This window comes from Mauremys reevesii, linkage group 1 (assembly GCF_016161935.1).
Source record: "Mauremys reevesii isolate NIE-2019 linkage group 1, ASM1616193v1, whole genome shotgun sequence".
Taxonomy (NCBI): Eukaryota; Metazoa; Chordata; order Testudines; family Geoemydidae; genus Mauremys; species Mauremys reevesii.
Genome location: NC_052623.1, coordinates 257,023,786 through 257,038,748, shown reverse-complemented (window position 1 = coordinate 257,038,748; position 14,963 = coordinate 257,023,786). Strand labels below are relative to the sequence as shown.

Genomic DNA, 14,963 nt, shown 5'->3' with positions numbered 1-14,963 from the left:
GTGGCAGGGAAGGCAGTGGGCGTGGGGGGGGGGGGGGCGGCTGAGAGAGAATGGTGTCCTTTATCCTGAGTTGAAATTTCGGCAGTATTGCCTTTGTCTCTAAATGTATGTTTATTTTTTAAGCTGCCCAGAAGACTTCAGGCATAGGCATTTAAAAAAAAAAAAGTCAGCTCTCATTATACAGTTATTCTCCCTGGCAGAGCTGCGGTGGCTGTTTGAAGTTTCTGATTACAGGATATAGGTTTTCATTTTTAACCCCCTCGGTGTGTCTATTCAAATTACATCTCTTTTTGCCAGCAGTGTAAGTTAGCTTACACCACAAAGTAATAACTAGTATCAAAACTGTATGTTGTATCCCTCCTTCCAGTTACTCAATTGCCAGTAACATAGTGTGCAGTCTTGATACCAGCAGGCAAAATGAAGATGGAGGCTGCACATTTGCATCTGAACTCCAGTAACTTTGTTCTGCCTAAATATATTTGTGACGGGTTGGATCACAGAAACCCCCCTGGGAGCTGCCAACTGATGTGCCAAGACTACCTCTGCTCCTGTTTTCCCTGCCAGCTCAGGACTCCAGCACCCTGTCTTGCTGAGCCAGACACTTCCGTCTGCTCCAACAAAGCCAGGGTCTGAATTACTTGCCCCAAAGCTGCAGGTTTACCTGAAAGCAGCTCACAGAAGTGTGCTTGTCTTTAACACTCAGATGCCCAACTCCCAATGGGGTCTAAACCCAAATAAATCCGCTATACCCTGTATAAAGCTTGTGCAGGATAAACTCATAAATTGTTTGCCCTCTATAACACTGATAGAGAGAGATGCACAGCTGTTTGCTCCCCCAGGTATTAATACATACTGAGTTAATAAGTAAAAAGTGATTTTATTAAATACAGAAACTAGGATTTAAGTGGTTCCAAGTAGTAACAGACAGAACAAAGTAAGTCACCAAGCAAAATAAAATAAAATGCGCAAATCTATGTCTAATCAAACTGAATACAGATAATCTCACCCTCAGAGATGCTTCAGTAATTTTTTTTCTCAGTCTGGACACCTTGCAGGCCTGGGCACAATTCTTTCCCCTGGTACAGCCCTTGTTCTGGCTCAGGTGGTAGCTAGGGTATTCTTCATTATGACTCCTCTCCTCCCTTTGGCCTGGGCTACACTAGTGGGGGGGGGGGGGGGAAGGGTTCGAACTAAGATAAGCAACTTCAGCTACGCTATTCGCGCAGTATCTTAGTTCGACTTACCTGGCTGTCCTCACGGAGGCGAGTCGACCGCCGTGGCTCCTCTGTCGACTATGCTTACTCCTCCTGTTGAGGTGGAGTATGGGTGTTGATTTGGGGATCGATTTATCGCATCCAGACGAGACACGATAAATCGATCCCTGATGCATCGAACACTACCCGCCGATCTGGCGGGTAGTATAGACATACCCTAAGTTCTGTTCCACCCCTTTATATATCTTTTGCATAAGGCGGGAATCCTTTTGTCCCTCTCTGGGTTTCCACCCCCTCCTTCTCAATGGAAAGACACCAGGTGAAAGATGGATTCCAGTTCAGGTGACATGATCACATGTCACTTCAAGCCTTCATTCCTCCCAGCCTGGCTTACAGGAAGGCCTGCCTGCAAACAGAGCCATTCAGTTAATTGCCCTGGTTAATGGGAGTCATCAAGATTCCAAACCACCATTAATGGCCCACGCAATTGCATAATTACAATAGGCCCTCAGAGTTATATTTCATATTTTTAGTTTCAGATACAAGAGTGTTACATTTATACAAATAGGATGATCACACTCAGTAGATTATAAGCTTTGTAATGATACCTTACAAGAGACCTTTTGCATAAAGCATATTTCAGTTACATTATATTCACTCATCAGCATATTTTTATAAAATCATATAGGCTGTAATGTGTCAATATTCCCCGCCCCCACCCCCTCAGTTCAGATGTATAAGCTGTTTGTCACTGTTGTATTGCATGATTCTAGCTCAGAAAGGCTGTGTTTCAATCCCAGGTGGAGTGATACTGCCTTCACAGTACATGTGAGTGGTATGCTATAAATAGAGCCCTACCAAATTCACAGTCCATTTTAGTCAATTTCACTGTAATAGGAATTTAAAAATTGTAAATTTCATGATTTCAGCTATTTAAATCTGAAATGTTAGTGTTGTAATTGTAGGTGCCCTGACCCAAAAAGAAGTTGTGGGTGGGGTGGGGGGGTCACAAAGTTATTGTAGGGTGGGTTGTGGTACTGCTACCCTTAGTCCTGTGCTTCTGCTGGCAGCAGCGCTGCCTTCAGAGCTGGGCAGCTAGAGAGCAGTGGCTGCTGGCTAGAGCCCAGCTCTGAAGGCAGAGCCTCCTCCAGCAGTAGTGCAGAAGTAAGGATGGCATTGCCACCCTTACTTCTGTGCTGCTGCCTGCAGAGCTGGGCCCTCAGTCAGCAACCTCCACTCTCCGGCCACCCAGTTCTGAAGGCAGCAGTGCAGAAGTAAGGATGGCTATACTGCAACCCCCCCATCCCCCCAAGTAACCTTGTAACACCCTTGCAACTCCCTTTTGGGTCAGGACCCCCAATTTGAGAAATGCTGGACTCCCCCATAAAATCTGTATCATATAAGGTAAAAGTACACAAAAGACCAGTTTTCATGGTCCATGACGTGTTTTCCATGGCCGTGAACTTGGTAGGGCCCTAGCTATAAATCAGTCCATTACAAACTGAGCTTCCATGGCACATCAATATATAGGCATGCAAAGGCTGTGTGTGTGTGTGGAGTCGGGATAGGGAAGCAGCAGAAAGAGCAAAATCCTTTGCTTGGATAGATACCCACGCTACCCAGCTCAGTTTTTAGCTGGCTGATTTAGCTGCTAGCATGCCTCTCACAAGTACTATTATCCCACCACTGAAACGCAGCCACTCTGAACCAGAAACATGGCACGGGGGGATGAATAGCTTACACAACTGAACAACAGTGATGAATTGCTTTGGGCAGGATGCAGTGATCTATGTGGTGGTAATGGCGCGGTTGTTTTGGGCTCTTGATGGGCTTGTGTTAAAAGTGGGAACCCTCCTGACTTCTCACCCTTACCCTCTTGACTCTAGAGCAGGCTAACTCGCTCTTTAGACCAAGGCAAGCAGAGCATGGCTCTCTCCCCAAGTGCTCTGATTCACCACATGCATTGACCAGAGTGATACTGCCACCCCCACCAAATCCTGGCCCTCAGTGCAAAGAATCCAGCTTGGCCAGTTGAATGCCATTGAGTTTCCCTTGATGGCCGAGCTTTCCGTAAACTGGGCATTGTTATAGCTCTGCCAACACATGATGTACATTTAATTGCTGCCAGTCAAAGTGCATGTCTTATGCTGTGACTCCCAGCTGCTCTGGGGAGGAAACTGAGATAATCACGATGTCACCAGTACTCCTATGAAATCATTAAAGCCATTATCTCCTTTTATGCTAATTAAATAAAACACTGGGGGGGGGGGGGGGGAAGAAATTTAATTTTGGAAGCGCAAAAGCCTCTTGGTTCCTAAAAGTGTCATTCAGTCTCTGCAGTTGTGTAATGACAACAAGCACAAGAGTGAGCAAAAGGCTGCCCAGACGCAGGCACTGTGAGAAGGATCAAAACTGACCTTATCCTGTGTAGAATGCTACTCTTGGGCTGCTTTATCTGATGGCTTGTTTAGTCTTGTTCCGCCATGTGTTAGCAGCCTTCAGCAATATACGGTGGTGATTACCCTCTCTCTCATCTCACCACTTATCCCCATATCCTAGGGCTAAGGTTAGGTTACAGTTATGAAATGGCTCAGTTGTCTGCATGGAACAATAAGCTGAAAATAGGTATGGGGTTCTGTTAATAACAATGAGCTAAATGCCGCCTTTTCTGGTTTTCTTTTGTCGGGGACAAGGTGGAACTGATTTCATTTTTGATTTGTTTTTATGTTCTATCTCTGATCTAAATGTGTGCTGTTCACTTTCTTTCCCCGCCAGCTGACCTGGAGAATGAGGAATGGTGTCTGGGTGCAGAATTGACTTCAGCAACAATAAAAACTGAACCTGTGTTGTGTGAGGCGCCAGGCCTTACCCCCTCTGTCAGTCTCACCATCACACCTGTACCCCTGGAAGGTGAAGAACCCCAGCTGCAATCTGATGCCATGGTACTTGCATATTTTCTATTCCCCTGCCTGTCCAGATAGATGCAGATTCCCATAAAGCTTTGCACTGCAGTGTAGTCTTTCTGGTGTGAAGGTTTGAGAAGTCCAGACATGCAATGTGTCTCTTGTTTGCTCGTCTCCAATAATATTGTGAGTGCTCATTTTTAAAATGTGTCTGTATAATTCAGTCTCTGGTACTATTAGCTGCTGGCTGCATCATTTGCTTTTCCATACTTACAGCCTCTTCTGGACAGGGTCAAAGCCTGGGGTTCACGCATCTCTAGAACACTTAGTATCTGTGGAATCAGTCCCACTTAGAATTGCTAACCAGTTAACCCCGTGGAATCTGTGGCAAGATGCACATCTTCCGTTATCCACGACGATTTTGTCTCAAGGCTGTTCAAACTCACCCTAACCCAAATGACAACACCTGTGTGGGGTGGCCAGCGCTTGTAATGAGAACTTCCATACCACTGTAAGGTCAGCTGTGCTGCTTACCTGGGTTTTCAATGTATTCCGCTTTTACAACACTTTGGACTGCTGCTGCTGCCTCCAGCCCAGCAGGCCTAGTAAGGAGCATATCTGATACGTTTGTGACCACAGGTTCAACTGCCAAAGAACATTCACCAGGGCTTAGTTTGAATATGCTTCAGTCAATGAAAATAAGATACAAGAATTATTGATTAGACAGAACTCTGCTTTAAAGGCCTATTCTTTCAGCTCCTCCCTTCTCGCCCGTGGTGGTGGAGGGTGTCCAATCCATCAGGGTGATGTCATTCCAGCTGCAGCGTGGGCAGGCCATGTTCACAACCAGACTTTCATTGCTCGGTTGCATATCAGAAGTGCTCATGTGCAAATTAATTCACTTCACAGGAAGCTGAAAGATTTAAGACTGTCATAACTATCTTGTAGTTTGAGTGTGAATTCATTGTCTCCAGCATGTGCCACTACTATAGTTGGGATGTCACAATATCACAAGCAGGCCCCAGGACCATGTGTTACTCTTAAAACTTATTGGGTCCTGTTTTTGTTTGTTTGTTTGTTTTGTTTTTTTACTTTTTGCTTTGGGCCAAAAAGTTGCACAGTAAGATTCTGGCTGTACTGGCTACTCCAATGAGCATGACTGACTCACTCAGGTCAGGAATTACAAAGCAGGTCTGACTCTAGCCTTGTGCTCAGCTGTGGGGGCTCCATCTTTCTCCGTATCCCTTTCCAATTCTGGCCTATAACTTTCTTTGCCTGTTCCTTCTCCACTTTGTAAAATGAATTTAGGCCTAATATCCCAGCTTGTACTGGCAAGAACCCTGATGCCCCTTCCAGATGGTAACTCTTCTGACATCCTCTCAATAGTGCCAAACCCTCCTCCCACCAAAAAGAATGCAGAACCTGCTCAAAGCCTTTGCATGTTGGTCCAGCAAATGCTAGTGCCAGTTCTGTTTCCAAGAGAAGTAATTTGAGTGCAATGCACATTACCTGTTGGTCTGAAATGTCATCCTGAGAAGTAATCTCTTATTTAACTAATTATATCAGTAAGAGAAGCCCCAGCATCTGTTTTTCAGGATAATGGTCTCATTGACCTGGGTTAATAAGTTACAGAGACGCAGTAAAAAAAATAAAATCTTGGAGTAGGGGGGGAAAGAGGTCTAGTCACTTGCATAGAAACTTCCCTTGTTTCCTTATACTCAAATTTTATTTTTTTAATTCCTTCTGTAGATGAAACCGTTGAGCCAGAAGGTTCTTCCAGAGATTAAATTGGAGCCACATGAAGTAGATCAGTTCCTGAACCTGTCTTCTAAGGAAGGTTTGTTAATTACCAATCCAAGATGCTGGACTGATAGCCAGAATGCAGAATGATCATAGTGTGCTCTGTTGAACTATTTGGCTTTCTAGCTGTCTTTGCTAATCTCCAGACCAAGGCTGCTGTCTCCTAGGGATTTGATTCAGGCTGCTAAAGAATCCAGCGTCTTTGACCCACTTATAAAAAAATAAAAATCATAAAGAAAACGATCCCTTCCATCTATAACGTATTACTGATTGCACAGTTACTGGATAGAACTAGTACCATGTATCAGCAGAGTCTTTTAACCCTGCTCCTTAGAGGGGTGAGCCATTGGGAAAGGTCACTTTGTTTCAAACCCTTAATGAAGTGCTGTACAGCTGGAAGGCTGGGGCAGCTGCACATTTACAAGTCTCCCCTTGAGAATCTTTCTCACTCCAGGGCCTTCAGAACAAGTTTTTCTCAGTGCAAACTTGCCTCTAGTTTTAAAGCTACTTTTATTTGTTGGTTCTCCTGGAGCTTCCAATTGCTCTCTCATTAGCATAAACACCTTCTGTTTTGTTTCTTCCATCCCATCAGCAATGGATCCACTACACCTGCCTCCAACCCCTCCCAGCAGCCATGGCAGTGACTCTGAGGGAGGGCAAAGCCCAACCAGATCCCTCCCGCCTTCAAGCCCTGTCCAACTACAAGCCACAGCTAAAGTGACATCACGCATGGCTTCAGCACTCTCCAATTCGCCTCTCCTGACAGCACCACACGTAAGTCGTGGTGACTTTTTTCCCAATTTTTTTTATTGTTACCTGGTGTTTTACTTTTTCTGTACTTCCAGTTTGTTATCCCTTCTGGGGAGCTTCCCAGACTTTGGCTGAAACTCCAAATCAAGGAGGTAGGTTTTGGCTTCCCCACTGATTATCTGGAGCTGGAGTCTGAAGAGAAAAGATGTCTTATGTAACAAGCTTTTCCGTTATACCTTCTTGCAGCTACTACTCTGCGCTGATAGATTAATGACACATCAATCATATGCATCACAGTGGATGTCTTGCCACTTTGTCTTTAGGCAGCAGGTGATCAACTCTAGGGTGGGATTTTCATAAGTACTCATCATTGGTTGGTTTTCAAATTGTGGGTCGGGACCCCAAAGTGGGTCACAACCCCATTTTAATGGGGTCACCAGCACTGGCATTAGATTTTTCTGGAGCCAATGCCTTACAGCACAACTGTGCTAGGATCCACTAATCTGGGTGCGTTTCCTGTTTTCTTTGCTTCTCCCCACCCCTCATCCCTTTGATACATGCAGAAGCTGCAGGGGACTGGTCCATTGATCTTGACGGAGGAAGAGAAGAGGACGTTGATAGCTGAGGGGTACCCTATTCCTACGAAACTGCCCCTGACAAAGGCAGAGGAAAAAGCACTGAAGAAAATCCGCAGGAAAATAAAGAACAAGGTAATTTTAAGCTGCAGCTCTGCTGAATGGTCCCCTCGTATGAAAAGGCTACAACAGTTCTACAAAAAGGTCCATAATACTGTTGTACTTTTTAATAAAGATACTCTTCTTTCTATCCGCTGCTATGTACCATTTACATTACCCATCTAGCCAGTACATATCTGTCTGTCCAGGTACTTATTTTGCTCATCATCATGGCATCTGAGTAGCAGTTAAAGCTAACACGATTGTAAAGATACTAATTTATGCCTATACTAGGTGCTAGTGGTATATGAAATCATGTCCACTAATTCCATTTAAAGAAAGCTACCCCTTTTTTACCTTTTCTAGACAAGGCCTCTGTGTCCCCTCTACCTGGTGAAAGATTTCTACCCACCATTTTCATGTTTCTAATCCTCTGTGCATCACAGTGCCATACTCTTCAGTACAATTCCAGGGCCTTAAATTAGCTATTTTATGCCAGGGGACACTGAAATATCCGAAGTGCTTTGCTTTTCCTGCAGCAAGGGAAATGGCTGGCTAGAAGGGCAAGTTTTCCAACCTGACCACCTAAATTGTCCTTGCACAGATCTTGCACATTCTCGGGTATTTTGCAGGTGCAGGTGCACGGGGCTTGTACTAGTTATCCAGCGTTAAAAATGGAGCCTGGTGTGTCTGTAAACCCCCGTCCCATTCCTGCCCCTGAATTTTTTGTCTAAGCCCTGGTCTATGCTGGGGGAGTGGGAGGATCAATCTAAGTGACGCAACTTCAGCAATGTGAATAATGTAGCTGAAGTCGATGTACTTAGATCAACTTACCGTGGTGTCTTCACTGCGGTGAGTCGACTGCTGCTGCTCAACCGTCAACTCTGCCTGTGCCTCTTGCCGAGCTGGAGTACAGGAGTCGACGGGAGAGCGCTTTGGGGGGGGGGGGGGGGAGGGTGTCGATTTTTCGCATTTAGACAAGATACAATAAATCGATCCCCGTTGAATCGATTGCTGCCCGCTGATCCGGTGGGTAGTGAAGACATACCCTAAGAGAAGTCTGAGTGTTGATGTAGTGTAAAAGGTAAAGAGAATTAGAGCAGGGGAGTGGCTTTACTGCTTTTGTTAAGACTGTATTTGCACTAGGATGGGGAATTGGCAAGGAAATTCTAGAGCTGATTGCCAAGGGGAAAAAAATAAAGAGCAGCGGCAAACAGACTTGGATTTAATAATGCCAATGTTTTAAATTTGTTTGATTTACTTATGGCTTCCTTTTGCTATAAAGATATTTTGTGTGGTATTTTCCCGTCCCTCTTAGATCTCTGCCCAGGAAAGTAGGAGAAAGAAGAAAGAATACATGGACAGCCTTGAAAAAAAGTAAGCCAGTCTTCCTCCCCTTGCAAATGAACCAATGACACAGTTGCTGAGATGGGAGGGTTGATACACTGTGTGAGTGTTTCCTGCAGAATGTGTTTCAGTTGCCACCTAGTGGTGGCTACAGGCAGAATTTATCTGCAGGAAAGAGGAAAGGTTTTTTGGGGGTTCTAAAGATCGTGTATTTATGGTTAATGTTAGGCAAATATTACTGTGTCAACACTTGGTACTTTGTAGTAGGTCTTCTGATGTTAACATAGCATTGAAGAAACTGGTTCCTACTTTCTGAGGTTGGTTTGTGTCACGAACCTAGAGTGATCAGCTGTTGTGCCTTACCTGAAAAGCCCTGCTTTTGTTGAGGATATCCTTGTGCCTCAAATGAGTATCTCGAAGCCAGGATATTGGCCAAGTTTCAATATAATACATGTTTCTTCCCCCCCCACCCCCCCCGCCCAACCAGCAGCGTGCTGTGCTCCCCTTCCTGTTGTCCAGCTGCCTAGCTACTTTTGTGCGGAACATTCATTTTACACCTGCCACCTGGAGAAGGAGCATGTTAGCAGTCTGCTTTAGCAAGAAGCATCAAATCCTCCTATAGAGACTTGTGCCCCCAAATTAGTCCCTCTCCCAAGTATCCTGAATCTTTCCTCATCTCTCCTTGTGCCCTTGGCCAGATGGGCCTGGCCCCCATCTGATAAACTCCTTGCACCTCCTTTGGTGAAGCCCCCAACTTAATTTCCCCCAGCTCTTTCTGTCTCCTGCTGAAAGTCTTGCACTCCCAGGGCAAACCCCTGAAACCTCTTTCCCATCCACTCCATCACACTCCCAAACACATGGCAAAGCTCTCCTATGTGCACCTTCCCCCTCCACTAAGAGACTGAGATGGGAATCTGGTTTGTCTGTTTGAGAGTCTGGTCACCTTATTCGCACTACCAAACATGATGCAATGTGATCTCTTTGGCGATCTCTAACAGCAGCTTGGAAATGACCAATGTTCTTTGGAAATAAATCTCATGGTTTATTCACATTGTGAAGGTGAGATGCATGGGCTCTGTGATCTTTCAGGGTTGTGTGCCTATGCTATGAGGGACACAGTGTCAGAAATAGTATCAGAGGGGTAGCCGTGTTAGTCTGGATCTGTAAAAGCAGCAAAGAGTCCTGTGGCACCTTATAGACTAACAGACGTATTGGAGCATGAGCTTTCGTGGGTGAATACTCAAATGCATCCAACGAAGTGGGTATTCACCCATGAAAGCTCATGCTCCAATACGTCTGTTAGTCTATAAGGTGCCACGGGACTCTTTGCCGCAGTGTCAGAAATGTGGTTTGCATGAAACGGATGTCTGTCTCATCCTTGCAATCAGAGCTGTGGTGCATCATTTCAAATGAATAGGGAGCAGGTGCGGGACAAGAGGTTGAGTCCTGCCCCGGGGGTGAAATGTGGGGGTCTTGTGTCCTGCCTCTGGGGAGGAGGAAGTCCTCGGAAGGGAGTCGGGATTGTCAGTCTTGCCTCTGGGTAGTAGTAGGCCTTGTGGGGGAGGTGGAGGTTGCAGAATGAGCCTGTCCCACGCTCACCCCACAGCGGCCCCAATCCCACAGGGCGGGCCCTGCTGTGACCTGTTGGCTCTTGCCACGCTTGCAGACAAGGCCCCTCCCTGTCACTTCCTGGCCCCTGTGCCACCAAACTGCCTGCCCCGAGTTGGGCTGTGACCACCTCGGCCACAGAAATGCATGCATGTACCAGCACTGTTTGTCAGAGCTGTTGTGGCAGGTCCATACACCACATGCCTTAGAACACTAATAGTTCCACAGTATTGTTCCTGGAAAGAAAGTCTTCTGGGTAATTTTCAAACATGGAGCCCTGCATGGTGGTGGATGGAACTGGGAGGCTTATCAGGACATCCTGTCTATTCCAGGAAGAAATAACTGTAGTCGATACTGAATGAGCTGGACCTAAGCGAAGAACTCCTCCCAAACGTTACCACTAGCAGGTCTCTCCCATAATTGTAAAATGCCTGGGGTAGCAGTTGCAGGGGCTTTTTCAGGCTTGTGTGAGGTCAAAGACTTCAAGATTTGCAAAGGTTTCACCTAGTATAGAAAGGACCTTAGAACTCTGTCTTTACCCGCTTTGTTGAAGTATGATGGAGGCCTGGTTTTAAGTTTGCCGTTCTCTCTTTGTGCCTTCCTCAGGGTTGAGTCCTGTTCAAATGAAAATAGTGAGCTGCGTAAGAAAGTGGAAGTCCTGGAGAACACTAACAGGTAGGATCTGAAAGGACAACTGGAGCATGCTTCCAAAATGAAAAGTGGGAAATCTGGAAAAGAAGGGATCAAATACCAGAGCAGTGGACAATGACTGATGAGAAATGGATCCATCTGATCTGGTTAATGACAAAGATGGGGGAGGTAAAATATGTAAAAAGACTGGCATGGTGGCTGAGTGCTCAATATAATATGAGAGCGCTTGGGTTTGACGCCTAAGTCTGGGTGCTCTCCCTAGGCTGGTAAGAATTGCGAGTTCTTCATGTCACTCTTCAGCAAGCTTCTGGACTGATCTAGGAGTGATACTGATGGACTAGCAAAGACGTCTCATCAAGCCCTCTTCAACTTGTGGAAGACTGGTCTGACATGAGACCTTGGAAAGGAGAGGCCCTATCCTGGAGAGTAAGGCTGCAGTGCAGCCCTGATGCGTAGATCTAGAGCCCTTAGTAATTAGTTCTTCTGGGATTGCCACTTATCATTATAACTACCATACATCTTTCTAAGGCACCTATCACCATAGCATCTATATCAGTTTAGCAATGCAGTTTCTTTTGAGAGGAAACCAATTTTTCACCCCTCTCAGCTCAGTTAGAATCCAGGTGGTTTACTCAAAAGACAAACAGCTGAGACCATTCCACAGTTTAATTCTTAAGGGAATGTCAGATAAAAGGAAGACTGATATTTATTTAAAAGATTCGTCTCCGTGTGCATTGTGATTTAAAAGTTTTATAAGACCTGAGCTCAACCTGATCTCTGGTGCTGGCAGATTCCATTGAATACCCTGTCCCATTTGAATATATCCCAGATGAGTGTGGTGTGTGTATATATACCTACACAGACACATAGTTGTGGCACTGAAGTGTGGAGGGAGGTGATCACTGAAATAGCTGAGCTTTAAAGATAAGGCCTAGGACCTAGAAATGGACCTATTATTTGTCTGGCAGCCAACGTATTGCTCATTGAGTGGCATGTGTGGTTTCTAATCTTCGGATCCAATCTCTAATTTCATGGAGACAGACCCCGTATCACTGTAATTTGCGGGAGAATGTCTCCCACACACTGCTCATGCATAAAGACATCTGCTGCTTGTTTGGAGAGAGCCAAGCCATTTCTCCCCCCTCCTTTGCCTATCTCCCCACTCTGCCTTACACATGAGAATGTTGGCATTGCTGTACAAGATCAGACCAGGTCTGTCTAATCCAGCATCTGTTTCTGATGGGCTGATACCAGCTGTTTGAGAGGAAGGTGCAAGAACTAGGAAGTAGGCAGTAACAGACTACGCTCCCCTTAACAAGCCACTGAAAAGGTTCTCACTGAGTAGCCCTTGTCCCCAGGGAAGATAGTTTTACGTGTAAGCACAGCCTTCTCTAATGTTAGACACAGCAGGCTTTCTAAAAATCTTGCTCATGTCATCTGTCCCTCACGCCCAAGGTTGTCTCGTCAAATAATGAAAAGAAGCTCTATTTTTAATAAAACTCTCCAAGTTTTCCCAAGTTTCTGATGCTCTTAATTCTGAGAGTAAACCCTGAAAGAGCATCTGTTTGTTTAGGTGATGTTATCCCCAAATCCTTTACATCCCAGATATGCAGAATTAGTTGCATAGTTTCCCTTCATCAGTCATGGTGGGGTTTGGCTATGTCCACACTGCACATCACTGGTGACAGCATGTAGGGTAGGTGTAGTAACACTCTGTAGTGAAAAGCGGGATGAGTTCATGCTGCGGCTTGTAGTGACGCATGTCAGTGAAAGGCTCTGGCAGTGGAGAAAGCTGTCAGAGCCTTTCTTTGCTGCATCCGCCTCCTCCGCCAGAGCCTTTTCCACACTGCTGGATCCTTTCCCTGTGGCCCATGCAACCTTCATTCTGCCCTTGGAGCATGTTCATCATGGTACAGTCTCTTTAATTAGATGATCATATTGCCTCATTCAGTGAATGAGTAGTTATTCAATATTTCTTTATCTTCCTCATTCAGTGTGTGGCCCCCAGGCCTTTATTTAATGCATACCCCGTGTAAACCCTGGACTAATAATTTCCTCATGTGTGTTTCTATGGTGCCATCACTGTAATATTAGTGTTCTGAAGGACTCTGATTACACCTCATCTCTGTGAGGGGAGATGGTATTATTATTCCAGGAAACTGAGGCACAGAGATTTATTTGTATTACTGTAGCATCTAGAAGCTTCTATCATGGGCCAGAACCTGCTGGGGCTAGGTGTACAGACACAGAACAAAACGATGGTCACAGCCCCAAATTGTTTACAGTCTAAGTATAAGATCAGAGACAACGGATACAGACAGATGGTACTGATCTGCATGGTAGGCAGTGATCTCAAGATGTCAGCAGTCTAACTGTTCAATTTTTTTGTAGGCGTCCTGGTGAAGGCGAGTTTTGAGGCGGGATCTGAAGGTGGATAATGAGGCAGCTTTGCAGATGTTTACAGGGGGAAATGCTCAAGTGCGTGGGGCATCACAGGAGAAAAATACTTGTTTGAAAATGACCTTCCAGGGTCAAATGGAGGCCAGCATTGACAGCTCAGTAGCAAATGAGAGATGATAGGTAGAGTGGGGATAGGCCAGGAAGGTGTAAGAAGGAATTAAGAGCATCAGAAAGTTGAGAGTGAAGACCAGTAGCTTACGTTTGATGTAATAGAAAAGCAGGAGCCAGTGGAGGAATTCAAAGTGGGGAGTGGTATTGGTCAAAGCGGCAGGCTAGGGAAACCATCTTTGTGACTAGATCTGAGCAAGGCAAGATTGTGTTTGTCAAGGCTGGAGAGAAAGATACAGGAATTGAGGCATGAGATGATGAGAGCTTGGACAAGACTTTTAGCTATGTGGATGGATAGGAAAGGCTGTATATTAGAGATGTTACAGAGAAAGAATAGGCAAGATTTAGACATAACATGGATGTAAAGGACTAGAGAGAGGTCAGAGTCAGATGACATCCAGATTATGGGCCTGAGCGACAGGCAGGATAGTGGTGTTATCCACTATGATTGAAAAAGGAGGTTGTGGGGGAAGATTAGGAGCTCTGTTTTAACCATGCTTAGCTTGAGCTGGCAGTTTGACATCCCCAAGGAGATGTTTGAGACATAGGCTAAGATTTTAATTTGGACAGGAGATGCAAGGTCTGTGGTAGGGATGTAAAATATTAAACAGTTAACTGGTAAGTATTAGTCTTACCGTTAACCCACCCTGACTGGTAACCCCCTGTGCATGGGTCTCGAACCAGTTCTTCTGCCCAAGCCGCCCCGGGCCCTGCTGGCCAACCCCAGCCCCGGGGACTTTGCGGGGGATGCCCAGCCGGGCAGGGGGAGCGCATTTAGGCCGGGGTGGGCGGGCAGGAGCTGGGGACCCCATTGAGGGGGGGTAAAGTAGTCCCTGGCCTCCCCCCTGTGCCACTGGAAGGGGTTTGGCTGCGGAGGTGGACGGTGTGCAGGGAAGGGAAGCTGCTGCTGGGGTGGCATGGAGTGTCTGCAGAAGCCGCATTGGAATAAACTAAGTACCTGGGCCACCTCTCCCTTTAATCAGTTAACCAGATAAATTATATAATTTTAATGGTTTTTACATCCCTAATTTGTGGAAGAGAGGTAGATCCTGTGAGTGGTCAGCATGGACATGGTAGTCTAACTTGTGTTTATGGATGAGATTACACAGAGATAAGGTATAGAGGGAGAAGAGAAGGGGACGAAGGACAGAGCCTTATGGAGCTCCCTCAGAAAGCTGATGAAGGATCCTGGGAAAGACGTGCTGAAGGAGGAGTTGGAGAGGTAGAAGGAGAACCAGGACAGCACAGAGTTATGGATGTCAAGGGAGAGCAGGATTCCATTGGGTTAGGCATGGTACAAAGTAAGGGACAGTCCTAGCACCAAAGAGCTTCAATAGACAAGACAGACAAAGGATGGGAGAGGAAACAGGCATAAGGATGGTGTGGGAGAAGTGACCATCTCAAAGTCACAAAGGAGGCCAGTGACTGATCTGGGAATAGAATCCCAT

General features: G+C 45.8%; 1 protein-coding gene across 1 annotated transcript in view; it reads left to right on the top strand.

The window, feature by feature from the left end:
- Positions 1 to 14,963, top strand: part of CREB3L2 (cAMP responsive element binding protein 3 like 2) — a 121,982-nt gene that overhangs the window by 92,876 nt on the left and 14,143 nt on the right. The window contains exons 3-8 of the mRNA XM_039520227.1: positions 3,990 to 4,156; positions 5,867 to 5,954; positions 6,510 to 6,691; positions 7,231 to 7,377; positions 8,660 to 8,718; positions 10,903 to 10,971. Coding sequence (XP_039376161.1) covers positions 3,990 to 4,156; positions 5,867 to 5,954; positions 6,510 to 6,691; positions 7,231 to 7,377; positions 8,660 to 8,718; positions 10,903 to 10,971 — 712 coding nt within the window. The remainder of the gene's footprint in view (positions 1 to 3,989; positions 4,157 to 5,866; positions 5,955 to 6,509; positions 6,692 to 7,230; positions 7,378 to 8,659; positions 8,719 to 10,902; positions 10,972 to 14,963) is intronic.